The following is a 15,141-nucleotide window of genomic DNA, read 5'->3' on the forward strand; positions in this document are numbered from 1 at the left end:
TAGCCGCCTGCACCACCAAACTCTCCGGAGTGGGGTGCTTGGTCAAGTAGCAGGGGTCACGACTGGCTGGGCGGTATTTTCGCGGCAAAGACTTGCCCACTGCCGGGAGACTCTCCGGAGCAGTCCAAGCCGCCGCCACCCTCCTCTGTAGAGCCATATGGAACGGCAGTACCGGGTCAGTTGGTGGACCTTGGTAGAGGATATCTGCAAGGTCATCCTGAAGAAAATCCCTTGGGGGAGCAGACCACCCCAAGTACTCGGTGACCCTAGACATAAGGCGCCGGTACGAGGAATCGGCATGAGTGCCAGGCTCAGGCCTACAAAACTCCACCTCCGGAGAGGGGTCCAGACCACTGGCGTCGTGCAGGGACTGACGCAGGTCCTCAATTTGGCTATGGCCCGAGAGAATCTCATCTGGCACCGTATCAGGAACCATGCCATCATGAGAGCCCTCATCCACCTCTGAAATTAACTCAAGATGGCGGTAAAATGGCACAGAATGGGGAACAAAGCCATGCTTGACCTTGGCCAGAGCCTTACTAGGGGGTTCCACCGTGCCCCGGGGTACCCCCGTCGAAACCGCCTCGAAAGGCGTTGAGGGCGTCGAGTGAATCGGCGCCGACGCCGAACGCGGCGCCGACAGTGTCGACACAGGCCTCGAGGGCGGAGCCCCAAGCGTGTCCCTCGACAGCCTGGGCGCCGATGGCGTCGACGACTTCTTCGGAGGCGGAGCCTCGAAAGAGTCTGTTGACAAGCTCGGCGCCACAGGCGTCGACGTCTTCCTCGAAGACACCACAGGTGCACACGGTCTCGAGCGCGTCGAGGACCGGGACCTGGAACGGGCAGGACGAGAACGATTCCCCTTGTCTGAGCGGAACCTTTCCCGCGAATCGTGCCGACCAGCCGAGCCCGAAGGCGTGCAAGCGGTGTCTCTCGACCGATCACGACCGACCACACTCGGAGGCGCGGACGGAACAGTGTCCTGCGATTCGAGAATCGCTAGCATTTTCTTACCGAAGGAAGCCCATTCCTCCGGCGTCGCATGCTTGGTGGGATAAGCGACCCGCCGACGGGCGGAGTCCTCGGATGAGCATGGGGAAGGCGACCGATGATGGTGCTTCCGGGAGTGCCTCGAAGAAGCAGAGGAGTGGCGGGACCTACTCCGGGACCGAGACCCACTGGAATTCCGACGACGATGCGGAGAGTCGCCCCTCGAATCGTCCGTCGAAAGCCCTGCAGACCTCGACTTCCATGGCTTGGACACCTTACCTACCGACGGTGGGACAGTGGAAGACGAGGTAGACATCACGAAGGATAACTTCACAAACGAACAGGGTCGAAGAACCGAGAAAGAAAAGAAACTCCAAAGAGTCGAGGCGCGCCGAGATCTCCAAAGCGAACACGTTCGCAGAAAAAACGGAACTGAGGCTACGGGCGTCGTGCGTCGTACTTATAACATCCAGTGACGTCGGCCGTCGGAGGAGGTCCTCGAGGGCGGCGTATCGACGTCATCGACGCAGGACGCAGACGACGAAAGATTTTCCGAAGCAGCACAGCTGTGGTGATTACTGTCAAAGATACGGAATACGTCCGAGGACCCAATCCCCTCGAAAAGGGAGACAATGTTTCCCCTCAGCGCGCCTCATAAAGCAGGGTAAATTGTAAATTTGTAAAGCGCTAATAAACAAGTGAAGTGCTACAAAGCGCTTCAAGGCAGGAAGGCAACAAGGGAATACAGTAGTCATTCTTAGGCCTTGAAGTTTCTGAATAATCTAAACAAAAATTAACTATCATACTAGGCCTGAGGCATTTTTAGTAGTGCACGTGCATGACAGGAGGGAACGAGAGAGAGGTGGGGAGCATACAATCAATAAGTCGCTGTCCTAGGCCTAACGACTTGTGCATGAGAAAATGTATGGAGGGGGGAGGGGGGAAAAAGGACATACATAAACTACCACACTAGGTATTGCGAAATTCAGATTGATTGATAAGTCATCATCAAATGCACCTATGCCAAGTGTTTCAAGCACAACCAAGCTATGGAGGGGACACACAGGGAGGACGGGACAAACGGTCTTGCTAGGCCTAGTGCATTCCCGGTTGTGCAAGTACGCAGACAGGAAGTGCGGGGGAGGCGGAGTGGGAACAAGTGCGCCCAGTCCATCAGGAGCCTGGGTTAAGTGCAGACAGGTTGCCCCACACATGGAATGTATTCCGAGTGCAGTAGTGCAAGGCAGAGTGCAGAAGCCCGGAGACAAGTGTGGGACTGGCGGGGGAGCCTCCGACGCTATGGAAGTGCACCAGGCGACCTGTCAGGTGTGCTGATCTCACAAAATAAAATACAGGGAGGACAAAAGGGCAATGCACTGGTAACAAGTGTTAACACAGGTAACACAAAAAGGAAAGCTCTAGGAGCTTCCAGCAACACTGCACAGAAAGTGCTGTGTGCTGCAGTAATAAAATGTAGATGCCAGAAAACAGAGGAAAGCGTTACTTCATTAAAAAGTACCCAAAAGAGGTAAAAAGGGATCCCCACGGTTAGTGTAAAAGAATGAGTGCGTGTTAAAAAGGTGACCACTCACTCAAGAGAATCAGTCCAAAAATCTAATAGTCCAGCAAAAATGCTGGGGGAACTCACAAAGTGGGAGAATTTCACTCAAGAAGGAAAATCTGTCATGGGTATCAGGCAGGTAGTTGGGGCAAGCTGGGTGGAGGATTGGCAGGCCTGGTATAGGCACACAAAAAACCCCTAACAAATCCCTCCTTTCATTCCTTCCTAGTGTTTTTAGTAACTTCCTGGTTACCGCTTCCTGTTGCCAAACAGGAAGTGCATGATAACTCATGAGCTCTCTAGTGTTTGGGTGTGGCTGGCTATATAAGCCACACCCAAGATTCTTCCAGTGCCTTGTGTTGCTTACTGTGAGCTGTATCAGCAACACACTTGCCGTGCTCTGGATCAGCCAGCATCTGCTTACCTGCTCCGGTTCATCCTGTTTCTGCTTACCTGCTCTGGATCATCCTGTTTCTGCTTACCTGCTCCGGATCATTCAGCTTCAGCTTACCTGGTTCTTATCAACGCCGCAGCTATCTACAGTCAAGAGGGGACTTCTACACCGGCACCTGTAAGAACAAAGAAGAACAGCGTTAACGCGCGCATACCAGTAACGCTGCGCATATTCACCAAATCTTCCCGCGACACTGGAATCCAGGTTAGTTGCACGAGCGCACAAACCCTGTAAGAAAGAAGAGACATTATTCATTGCGCTTGCTCCAATAACGCGGACACTTATTTCACCACGCTCTCTCTACACGCGGTGCATACTTACCAAAAATCTCCGTGCAAACTTACCCATCCCACCAAGTCTCCAGTAGCACTGAACCTGGACTCGAGGCGCTAATACCACATAATTTCTCCTGCAAGGGAAAGGGAGAGACATTACCAGGCGCGCTCGAATTGAAGGCGCTGCGCAATCCGACCAGCAGCTAGCTTCTACATGCACCGCTACTCACCCGCAAAAATACCGGAAAACAAAGACTATATTGACAATTTTGGACACTCAACATTCTCCGCGCAACGTTCACTTGTGGGAAGGACTTTCTAGACAGTGAAGAAACTGGCACCTTGAATTCTCGGCCTCGCTGTGAAGGCATAAAACAGCGTTTGGTATCTGAACTCAGCCTACAGACATTGGCACCAATCACATGAGTTAATCGCACCCCTGCAAATGCAGGATGGAGTGCACACCCTACTAAAGATCAAGGTATTCCTCCGGGTGAAACAGGGGAAGTGAAGACTCTGGGTCAAGGGAGGCTCATCCATCACTCCTGCAGAGACACAGGTGAGAGTGACAAAATCTACCTAACAATGTAAAATGCTCCTAAAGGAGTAGAGATTTTTCCACATAGCACTGCTTATTAAAAGACCATGAATGGCATTCTGCTAGATAATATGGTGTAATGTACAAGCACTTTCAGAAAACTAGCAGTGACGGTGCAAAACCCAAGGATTATTGTTCAGTATTCACAGCTTCATTGTGCAAAGTTACCAGGTTACATCTGTACCTGAAGATAGAGGTACCTTGTAGTTTTGTAAAATAGGAATGAAAGGACAGAGCAACCAAGGTTATGATTGATTCTTGATATTGCTGGAGAATAATGGTAATGCAGCCGATGAACTTCAGCTAGAATAAGCACCATGGATATGATTTAGTCAACGACTATGCGGATTAAGACTTAGGGATCCACATAACACGTTCATGCTCCCGATGTTCATGACATAACGGATGATTTGTTTAAATCCTTATCAATATAAAATGTTGAAAACTCAAAATCCCAATTCCTGGTTGTTCTGTCCATAACTCTTTGTGACATATGCCAATGTTTTCGCCTTTTGAATCAGTACACAAACGCACCATTAAGCATGTTACTTTCATGTTAGTCAACTTAGTTGCAATCACATTCATGAGAATGGCTAAGTGAATTACAAGCCCTATCGGTGGTGTACACTCTCATCACAAAATTCAAGATTAAGGTGAAGATTCTCAACACACAAGATTCTCAACAAAACTAATCAAGAAAGGTCATGCAAATTAAACCAATTAATAACCAGCATTCTTCAGAGAACAACAATCCAATGCAGAAAGAAAGTCTACACCCACAAGATGTACGCAGAGATGTCATGTTTTATATGGACGTAACACAACACGTAAGAAAAGAAATGTGTGGCATCTAGGCTTGTGCAAGGAGGATATACAATCAGCAAAGCAGGAATCAAGATGGATAGATAGTACTGTGCATTATTTCCATATAAATACACAGGCAGAAAAAAATCGGAGGCAAGTGTCGACTAGAATGATTATTGAGTGTAACATGTACAATGTCATATATCGATCCTGTGGCTGATATGCCACTGTCAACATCCATCTTGCAGTTGAGTAAAGAAAACGTAATACTCCGGACTAGCCACTAGCTGCTGGACTATACATTGCAGGTAAATCTGCAAATGCTGAATAAAAAACGAACAATATTTTGTTTTCTATTCTTGCACAAAAAGAATACCTATACTCCTTCAACACACACCACCAAAATCTCCAAGATGCATTACACCAGAAGTATACGACAACACATGCATTACCTCTTTCCCAAAAAAATTTCACACATAGGTTCTACCCCTCCTCACAAGACAAATAACACCATATTTACTACCATGCTTCACCCAACATCCTGGACAATGCACTACACTTCAGCAAATGTACTATTGGCACATGCACTAATCAGGTTTACCAAACTGTCAAAAACACAACAAGCTTAGTACTCACATTCACCAAATCAATATAACACCCAGAGTACTGTCCCCTTCAATACATTTTATACGTATGGCTACTACACTGCCCCATCACTAAATATCTCATTCATGGAAAGGGCACTATGGTGCAATGGCAAACAAATGTCATTTATTCAGAATGCACTACACTTCTTCCACCCACAACTAAACACACACACACACACACACACACACACACACACACGTCTCCTATATACAAATCCAGGACCACTATCCTTGTTAATACAAACTTGATAGTGGGTGTAACATGCTAACAGAACTGCTGGAGAATATAGGTCAACTATTGAGATGACTCGATTTGCTAGGGCTCCAAGGTCAGTCATTGGTAACTACAGGTGCAAGTACAGATATTAGACTACAATTCAACCTATTTCCATAGTTATTATCCACCTCTGAAACCATTCCGTAAGTGCTGTACTCTCTTACATCAGTTTTATAAAGTTGACATGATCCGACCATTAATCTTGTTCTCTCTCAACTCACTTCTCTCTTTGCCAGCTCATCAAATTGGACAACTAAAATAGTTACATTCTACCACACACCGAAAAGATTCTACAGCCTATAAAGCACAATTTGATATACAGTTAAAAAGGTAACAAATGCAGGATGTACCACAACCCAAGTTATATTCAATGCCTACGTCATACCAACAAAGAAAACAGGGAGACAACCGGAAGCCCGCAATATCGAAAAGAAATGCAATACAAAATATGATCATTTAAACATATCAAGAGAATTTCTAACCCACGCAAGAAAGACACAGCACTGCATCCAGTTCTACAGATAAGATTTTGAAGCAGGAGTATTTTACTCCTTTTTTATACTGTTGGGAGTTAAAAAGTAAGTCCCATTTGCAATGACAGTATTTAATAAGCGAGTACAAATGTTTTAAATGTTGAACAGAAATATTTTGCAATAAATATTACTTTGCACCAAGTTGTTCATGCACATTAAAGATTAACTTTTACCCTTTCGAATCAGGCAGTGATAATAGTTTCTTCCTGTGGGGCTACATGCACTACTAGTCCAAACATATCCATGGAGCTGTGTGGGTGAAAGAAGAAGGGAGGCGCTTTTAAGTGATGGCTTCCCATTTTTGTGATCAGTATTTTCAGTCCCCATTTTTATTTTTTTGGGGTGTTCACCTCTTTGTAGGGAGTGAAAGTGGCAGATGCTCTGCTTATCTGTAGGGCTGAGTGCATCTAGATCGCTATTCATCAGTGTGGTGCGCAACCTTAGAAACATATAGTTAGAGGTTTACGAAATTAAACTTAAGAAATAAAAAACACAAAAAAACAAAAGAAAACAAATTACCCTGTCTTGGAAACCCAAGTCATTGCTTTACAATAAATAATGAAAAAGACGCATGAATCCAGTTATGACTCCTACCGTTACCCTACTTTTTTTATTCATGAACAACCATTGCATTTTAACTAGATAATGGGGAGGGAAGATGGATGGAATGCAAGACACACATTTCAGGTGAGCTTTCAACCAATAAGAAGGGCTGCAAATGTGTCTTCAACCAGACTACTCAGAATGTTTTAGAACAATGTTTTGTACTAACCTCTAGACCGCAGCATTACCACATTATGGCCAGGGGGCTCTGTATATAATTGCACTGGTGTTTTTCATCTTGCTCACATTTTATAGCCCATGGAGTATTTTTAGAGTGCACAGATGGGTTTGGAAATTGGTATTGTCAGACAATTTATGTAAAACATTCTAACCAGGAGACGTTCATATGTGCTGTTGTAAAGAAGATTTCAACAGTTATGTCCTTACGGTTCTTATGTGGAATCTACAAAAGGTTTCAGGTTAAAACAGATTTATTCAGTTTCCAAGCAACCACTGTATAATTCCTATACGTTCACAAGTTCTGGGTAACTAGGCTTCTTGCACAAGAAGCTGAAAATGTAGGCTGCTCAAAAGTAAGGGTCTCTTATTTGTGTGAGGCTCCGAGTATGGCTAACAGTGGACAAACTGCAAGGGGTGAAGTTTTTGGGGCTGACAATGATGGAGACCATCCAAAAAGACATTTATTTAAAATTAGCCTGATGAGGAAGACATTATGTACACATTGTCAGAAAAAGAAGATCACAAAAAGGTAAAGCAGGGCATACTAGTACCGGGGGGGATGAGTCTGGCTTCCAGAACATAGCTGGACTTGCACACAAGTATCTCTTACCAGTGTTGGCCATACTCATGTTCCTCGTGTGGTGAGCACACCTCGGTTTTCACAGTTACATCCCCCATTGAAGGTGGTATCTGAGACGAATGGCAGTCTTTGGCATTTTCATTCATTGTGTTCTGGGGAAGAGAAATTGCATCACATTTAGCAGACAATTACTGAAAAAGGATCGCAGGCCTGTCACCACAAAACGTGATTGAATAATTTTGTTTGTATGCAAGATCATTTTTGGAGTATTAGGTTCGGCACCCTCATTCAGGATGATTGGTTAAGGTTTTTTTTAAAGGGGAGGAAGATGCAATCAGAAGCATTCAGCATTGTGTAGGTCTGTTCTTTGGTCAAGGGCCTTAGACGATGTCCAGCATAGAGATTCTGTACCACAGAGTCTAGGTGAAAACGTCATGACTGCCATCGACTAAATCCTCTCATCTCTTCTTGGGTTTGCACATGGTTGACATAAAAAAACTGAAAATTCTGAAGTGGGTTTATGGGGACTAAAGAACAGTGGAAATACAAACTGTTGTAATTGAGGACCATGGTTACCGCTTACCTGGCATTTGCACAAAGTTATCCTTTTGAAAACAAAATTGAATATCATGTAACTCAATGCAAAAGCAAAGCATACAATTACATGTCAAATGTTTTTCATGTTTGAGAGGGAGTGGGGAACCAAAGGTCCGCCATACGGTAAGAACATGAACTGTATTGTGAATGCTCATGTGTTTATATAAACAAAGCTCTATGAAAAGTTCCTGAATGTATATTTTCCCACTCTCGGATGTACACCTTCCTATTAGTTCTTCTTAGACACAATCAATTTACTGGATATCCATCATTCTTCAAAGTCAGCATTAGGAATCATGGTAAATAATAAGGCACCACTACAATGATAATACCCCTTACTGGGGATCGCCATTCAGTACTATGAAATACAGTTACGTTAAGAGATAACTGCAGCCAGATTTATAACACCAGTACTTTCTTTTGCAATTTTCATTAGCTTGTAGAACAGCTTGAAGTGTAAACGCACCGGTTAATAATGTGGGCGATACTGAATTGCAATGAAGATTTGGATGTTTGTTTTCACTCATTGAATCCAGAACATGTTGATCCTGGATGTATTGCAAAAAGGATGCCCCCAATTCTTACATATACATTATTTATGAGTAGAAGAAAAACATTCCCTAGGATTAGCACCTCAGCACACCATGATGAAGCCCTTCTTGATGGATTTACACCTGAAAATGAAAGTTTAAGCTGAAGGTGGTGGAGTACCATTTTCAACCTAAGCTTTGATAAAGCCTTGGATATTTAAAACTTCAACAACAAAATATCAAAACAATAGCATACATACTTTACATTCATGACACTCAGCAACTGAATTGTCTCATCTTCCTAACAGGTGCTACAATTAAATTAAATGTGATGTATTTCATCTATATTATTAGGATGATGATTACAAACAACCCTATTCAGTAGGTCCATTAATTCACTGAATTACCTCACTGATTTTAAGCTGGTGCAAACTATCCTGAAAGCAAATACAGAGGTATGAATGCAAGAACGGGGAATGCTACCCAAGGTAATGGTAAATAAAGCACATTCCAACTATGAAAGGCTACAGTAGAGGAGATCAGACAACACTGGGACCAGTGAATTGGGGAATATCCTGAAAGTCTCTGTCATGGTGCATGCTCCCAAAACCCTAAAACTGGTGAGCCCATCCCAGACTTTGGTTTCCTTGGGGACTTCCCAGGCCCCAGCTAGGCTCACGGCGCCAGGCTCATGGTAGGTGCTAAATACATGGGCCTTATACTTGCCTCTGAGAGGCTGAGCCATTCAGTACAGGGTGTGGCTTGGGACTACTTTACCTGGAGGCAGGATACTGTTAAGGGGGACTATTTTCCTGGGACTACTTGCAAGACTATTTAAACCGCACCCTGCAAACTGAACACGCTTTGCGTTATTCTGCACTCCTGCAGCGTAACGGTCACCGTGTCAGCTCAGCTCTTGCTTCCCTTCTTCCACACCCGTCCAGTCTTCTTTCCATTGGCACCTGAGAAAAGAGAAGAACAGGAGTTAGAAACGCATTGAAGGCCTTAACTGCAGAACATCCTGATCTCACCTTCTGCTTACCCACGGACTGCCTCATCTGTAGAAGAGCAGAACTGAAGGTACCCTCTCGGGTAGCTACTCACCTGAATCCGGCCACCTCTAGGAAGTCCATCGAGCAGTTTTGCATCATTCCAGCATCGCGCCGCAACTCAACCTGTCAAGCGGCTCTTCCATCTTCTTCCTGGAACTGCGCCGCACCTGCCGAACAGGAAAAGACAAAGCAGGTTAGTCGCACACAGCAAGGAAAGCCAAATACAGCGAACAATTAGCACGCCCCGCACAGTGCTATACTTACCAGCTGGAATCCTGCTCATGATTGTCAGGAGAGTCATCCATCATCCGAAAGCCGCTTAAAGCCGCACCTGAAAGACAAGAACGAACATTAGATATCTCGAGCAGAAAGACTTAAGGCAGCTATTTCAAGGAGTTATTGGAATAGAGACTTACCTGCTTACTCCGGCCTTCCACTTCAGCAATCCATCGGATCAGTGAAGTAACTAGATCCTGGAAAGACTGTGAAACCGCGCCCCTGCCAGAGTGTGCAGGACAGAGAGCTTGCCCATTAAAAAACCAAGGTGAGCCTGAGGAAGAGAAGTGAAAATCGGAAGGAGGGGAAAACCAAAACCAGCTCCATTCAATTGGCTACTATCTTGTTTCGACTTGCAGACGAACATCTCCTGAGGCAAGAACGAATGGGAGACATGAGCTAGCACCCTCAGTTAAGCAGAGTGACACCAGTGCAGACATCATCCTTCGAACACAAGCACGCCCCCGTGGAGACCAGGTGAGCGTGACAGTCTCGAAAGAGCAGTCACTACCAATAGTTTAAAATTTAGCTTAAGATCATTCATCTAGTTGGTAGCAATGTAGAGCATTTGGCGCAAGGCTGAATAGAATTACCTTTTATAGGGATCTAGGCTTAACATCAGACAAACTAAATGGGAGCAGTTTGAGATTGCGCACTCAGATTCATTACCACTTTCAATTCTGGAGCAAAAGAAATCAAACAAATTTTAAAGAAACACTGGCATCTCTTGAAAAGAGACCAGGACATTACTCCATACTTGCCAACACATGCCACCATGACCTACAGAAAACCACTTTCGATACAAAGCAAACTATCACCGAGTATGTTCCGATCGCCCAAACAAAGTACTAACACCTGGCTACCCACCGAAATATCGGGTTTTTTTACTTGTGCTAAATGTAAAGCATGTCGTCATGGAATAAATATGAAAATATTCCTACATCCTCGGACCAAAAAAGAAGTTAAAATCATACAAGATCTGAGATGTTTTACACAATTTGCCATCTATGTGATTATTTGTTCCTGCAATTTATGGTATGTAGGTAGCACCAAACTAGAAGCCAGGCTAAGAATATTGCAACATCTACGTGCAATCAAAAATCATGATATGTCTTACCCACTTGCTAAACATTTTAAAGAAGTACATCAAAATGACACCAGTTCTTTCAAGTATTTCATTATTGACTCAGCCACAAGCCACCCAAGAGGAGGGGACAGACTACGAACACTCAGACAAATGGAATCCAGATATATAGTAGATTTTAACACCAAGTATCCAGGAGGTCACAATCGTGACGAGGAATTATATGCATTTTTGGGATCCTAAACATTTAAAGACTTCAAATCTCGATCACTCATAGACCTAAGCCCTTCCGAATTTTTCCAATTTTTCTAATTTTTCCAATTTTTCCAATGTTTCTGCATTTCTGAAAATTCGATATATATTATTTGCATTTTTTGTATATCTTGTCTATTTGGTGGATATGTACAATGAAAAAAGGTTCTTAGAAAATTGAGTTCAATTTGGACGCCTATGCATCCCTACACGGTTTTTCATGCAAGCAGTTTTTCACTTTGATTGTGTGTTGTTTTATATCACCAATCATTTTAAATTAGCAACTTAGTTAAGGGAGAGGAAGTTTTATCTTTAGCTCTATCTAGTGCTGTTTTTATCAATATGTAAAGTGCATTTATCATTTAGTTGTCAAATGTATTGCAAGTTCCCTCAAAACAATGTGCATTAATCGCAGAATTGTTTTAAATGTAATCGATGGATTTGAAGTATGGGAGAAGGCAATAATTCTAATGTTAAAAATATTATGCCTCATGCCCCATATCCACTATAAAAACTTTCTAGCATAAAACACCAACACATGAATGTGACATCCAGCACTATGCACCTTAAATCGTTTGCACTTTAATTATAAGGAGTAATTTTAACATATAACATCAAGCAACTTAACTCTTTTTTAAAAAAAATGTTTCAAAACTTTTTTCATAATATGTTCGTACAACAATTTTAGAAGGTAATATTTATTCTCGCATTTGCATTAATTACTTTTTACTACCTTGCTAAATATACAGGTTGGTATAGTCACAACATATAGGCGCCCGCAAGGGTAACACACTGCCCATGTGTACATATTAGACCTCCTATATGTTTCATTATGAACATTCATAATATATATCATGGATTGTATGTCTCTTCTAATGTATAGTTATGCATAGTGATTCGACCAATATGTGAGGCACCCGCAAGGGTTATACACAGCCTCATGTCACAGCATCTGGGTGCCCGCGAGGGTAACACACTGCCCATTAATATCAACATTTTTTGAAACTTATGATATACAGAGATCAGAGTGGGATAGAATACATATTAGAGGCACCCGCAAGGGTTAAGTACCGCCTCTAGATTTAATTCCCTATCACTTGCGATTTTGCAATATGCACTTTATACTATGCACTTTATTGATAGCACTCAGCACTTTATCAAACAACCGTTTTTCAATGTTTACAAAGCATGCAGCACTTTATTACCTATACAACACCTGCATATCTCAATTTTGATATCTGCAACATATATGTTGGAATACAATTTTTTGAGAGCACACTTCAATCCATGTTGAGACAATGTGTCAGCCCACTTGGGCCGAATTCAACATACCCAGCACAATAGAAAACGGTGTACGATTGTCTTACCTAATTTTATTGACATTGGCAAATACCAAGATGAAACCACATGATTTAATATCAGTGATTCAATATCAGCAATCTCAGGCTTTCTGTCCATCCCTTACCCACTTGGGACATTTGGTTTGATTAAACAAACATGTTTCAAACCGCTACACTGTCTATGAAAATGGCGTGTTTCTTTTAAATGCACTGAACTGTGTTGTTATGCAGGTTCTAACATGGCTGCATTTTTGCCTACCACTTGTTACCTTATCTTAGTGCAAAACATTGAAAAAGGACTCATATACTTGTCTATATAATACCATAGTCCTCTCTCTATGTCACTTACCTGACGAAGCCCGAGTAGGGTGAAACGCGTCGTTCCTTCTTGCACCTAAGACCGTTGCTACCTCCTTTGTCCATGTATCTTAAACAATAAAGGACACTTTGACTGCACGGAATACAAGTCTGTGTGTGGATTTATTGAAGACATCCAGCCTTTCGCTTCGACCACAGCCGGAGTGCCGATGTAATCCGGATTGGTTCCCAGTCCTTTTTTTCTACATATATATATATATATATATATATATTAAATGAGTGAACGGGGTAACAATTACATCTCATGATGGATTGGCTACAACACAGAAAAATAGGTTTAGTTCCAGCCACTACTATGTCAAAACCAAGAAATTAATTCATTTAAAAATTCTGAGAAGGTTTTAAATAGTGCAGAAAATGGCTTAACAGCAAAGACATACTATGGGCCTTATTAGGAGTATTTCAATGATGTAAAAATGAAGCATTTAGAATAACTGCTATTTTTTTTAATACCACCCAATTAGGAGTTGTGATTGAATGGTTTATTTCTTGTTTCTCAAATGCTTACATCGAAGGAAAATTTTATCCGTCATGATTCATTCCACAGATTCTTTTTTATAAACGTTTATCAAAATGTTACAACAAAATCAAGGAGAAACCAGCAGATGGGGGGAATGGCGCATGCCATATGGAAAGTGTGTAGATCAGTCACCAAGTTAACTAATGTGCGATTCGTGTAGTCACTGATGTTCCTTCATACAACACAGCTGGTCTGGTGATAAATTGGTGCATATTAATTTCAGGAATTGGGCATTATGGAATTGGGTGACCTGCCTGTAGAACAACATTCATTTACATGTTGTCAGTTGTGAGGGTACTGTCAGACCTGTTATACTTTAGATTTCAACATACATTGAAGACATGTGTGGCTATACTTCCTGCAGAGCGCACCATATCTCAAATAGCAATATACATCATCAATTCAATGCCACCCAAACATGGATTTACAATAGTCTATGGGTGCCATGGAAAATATCTCAGATAAGGCTAGAAATAGATAAGAAAGCACCCTGGGTCACTCAATTTCAGAAACGAATTGGTTTCTTGTAGCCAGATTAAAAGATTAAATCAATATCCTTATAAGTATTTATTGGTTCACTGCAAATACTTGTGTCATTATGATCATATACCAAAGAGACTATGTGCACAAATTCCAAGGTTAGTGGGACATCCCACTGTACTTCCGCGCAAGCTGACTTTGTCCACTTTGCATGTCTCTGCCACATAATTCAAAAATACTAGGAGTAACGGTTATTTAACACGCAGCAAGCGCATGGGCCTCAGTGCACACATAGAAAACAAGACTGTCCAGAGGAAAAGAGCCAGGATCCAGAGTCAGGAAATCACATGTGACAGGGGAACACTAATCTTTGGAGTTGAATAAGTATTTTTTTTATAGACTTCTTAAAGCTAGGTAGGGATGCGATGGCACGTACATTGGAGCAAAGAGAATTCCACAAACGTGGCGCACAAGCATCACAGCCTGTGCCGCCAACATTTTTCAATTTAAATTGCTGGGGAAAACATTTATTATCGCCATTGGAACGAAAAGTTCTTATGGCAGAAGCTTTGCTTAGTCATTTGGGTAAGTACTCAGGTACTTTACCAGCAAGACATTTGTGAGTGAGGGAGAGAATTTTATGTGATGTCCGGTGGACAGGCAGCCAATAAAGTGATCTTCTAGCCCTTGACACATGGGAAAAAGAAAATGAACACAAATGCACAGCTAAGTATGTATATCTACATTTTTGGGAAAAATAAGTAAAGTATGGAGGTGCGGAGGAGAAAGACACAACCCTGACACTAGGTTGTGATGTTCAAAAGAGCAAAAAAGAAGTGTATCCACGGGCTATGGAACCCTCGCGTCCCCTGCACAAAAATTTCTACAAGACAGAATGCGTTTCACCGTTTTTTTGGTTAGACAATTTTGGAATTACTTACTGTGTATTAAGAGAAATAACTTTTGGTCAATGAATAGAAATAATAATAACACATTTCTTAAGTTTCTTCAGGTAATGTATGGTCAACAACTTTCAAAAGTATTCACTATTTTATTCATACATGCTACAATCACTGTAACTCAATTAAAAGGTCATTTATAATAGTCCATATTTGTACACTATTCCCTTT

At 42.5% G+C, this 15,141-nt stretch overlaps 1 protein-coding gene across 6 annotated transcripts in view; it reads right to left on the reverse strand.

Annotated features, from left to right (window-relative positions):
- Window positions 1-15,141, reverse strand: part of PRDM11 (PR/SET domain 11) — an 804,858-nt gene that overhangs the window by 619,362 nt on the left and 170,355 nt on the right. For 4 of the 6 annotated variants that reach the window (XM_069623303.1, XM_069623298.1, XM_069623299.1 and 1 more), the window contains one exon: window positions 7,533-7,654. The exons of 1 other annotated variant lie outside the window; for it this stretch is intronic. In XM_069623303.1, coding sequence (XP_069479404.1) covers window positions 7,533-7,648 — 116 coding nt within the window. In that variant the 5' untranslated portion in view covers window positions 7,649-7,654. Of the gene's footprint in view, window positions 1-7,532; window positions 7,658-15,141 lie in introns of those variants that run through there. One more of the 6 variants, XM_069623302.1, reaches the window with a different exon arrangement.

This window comes from Ambystoma mexicanum, chromosome 11 (genome assembly GCF_040938575.1).
Source record: "Ambystoma mexicanum isolate Mex_15411 chromosome 11, UKY_AmexF1_1, whole genome shotgun sequence".
Classification (NCBI taxonomy): domain Eukaryota; kingdom Metazoa; phylum Chordata; class Amphibia; order Caudata; family Ambystomatidae; genus Ambystoma; species Ambystoma mexicanum.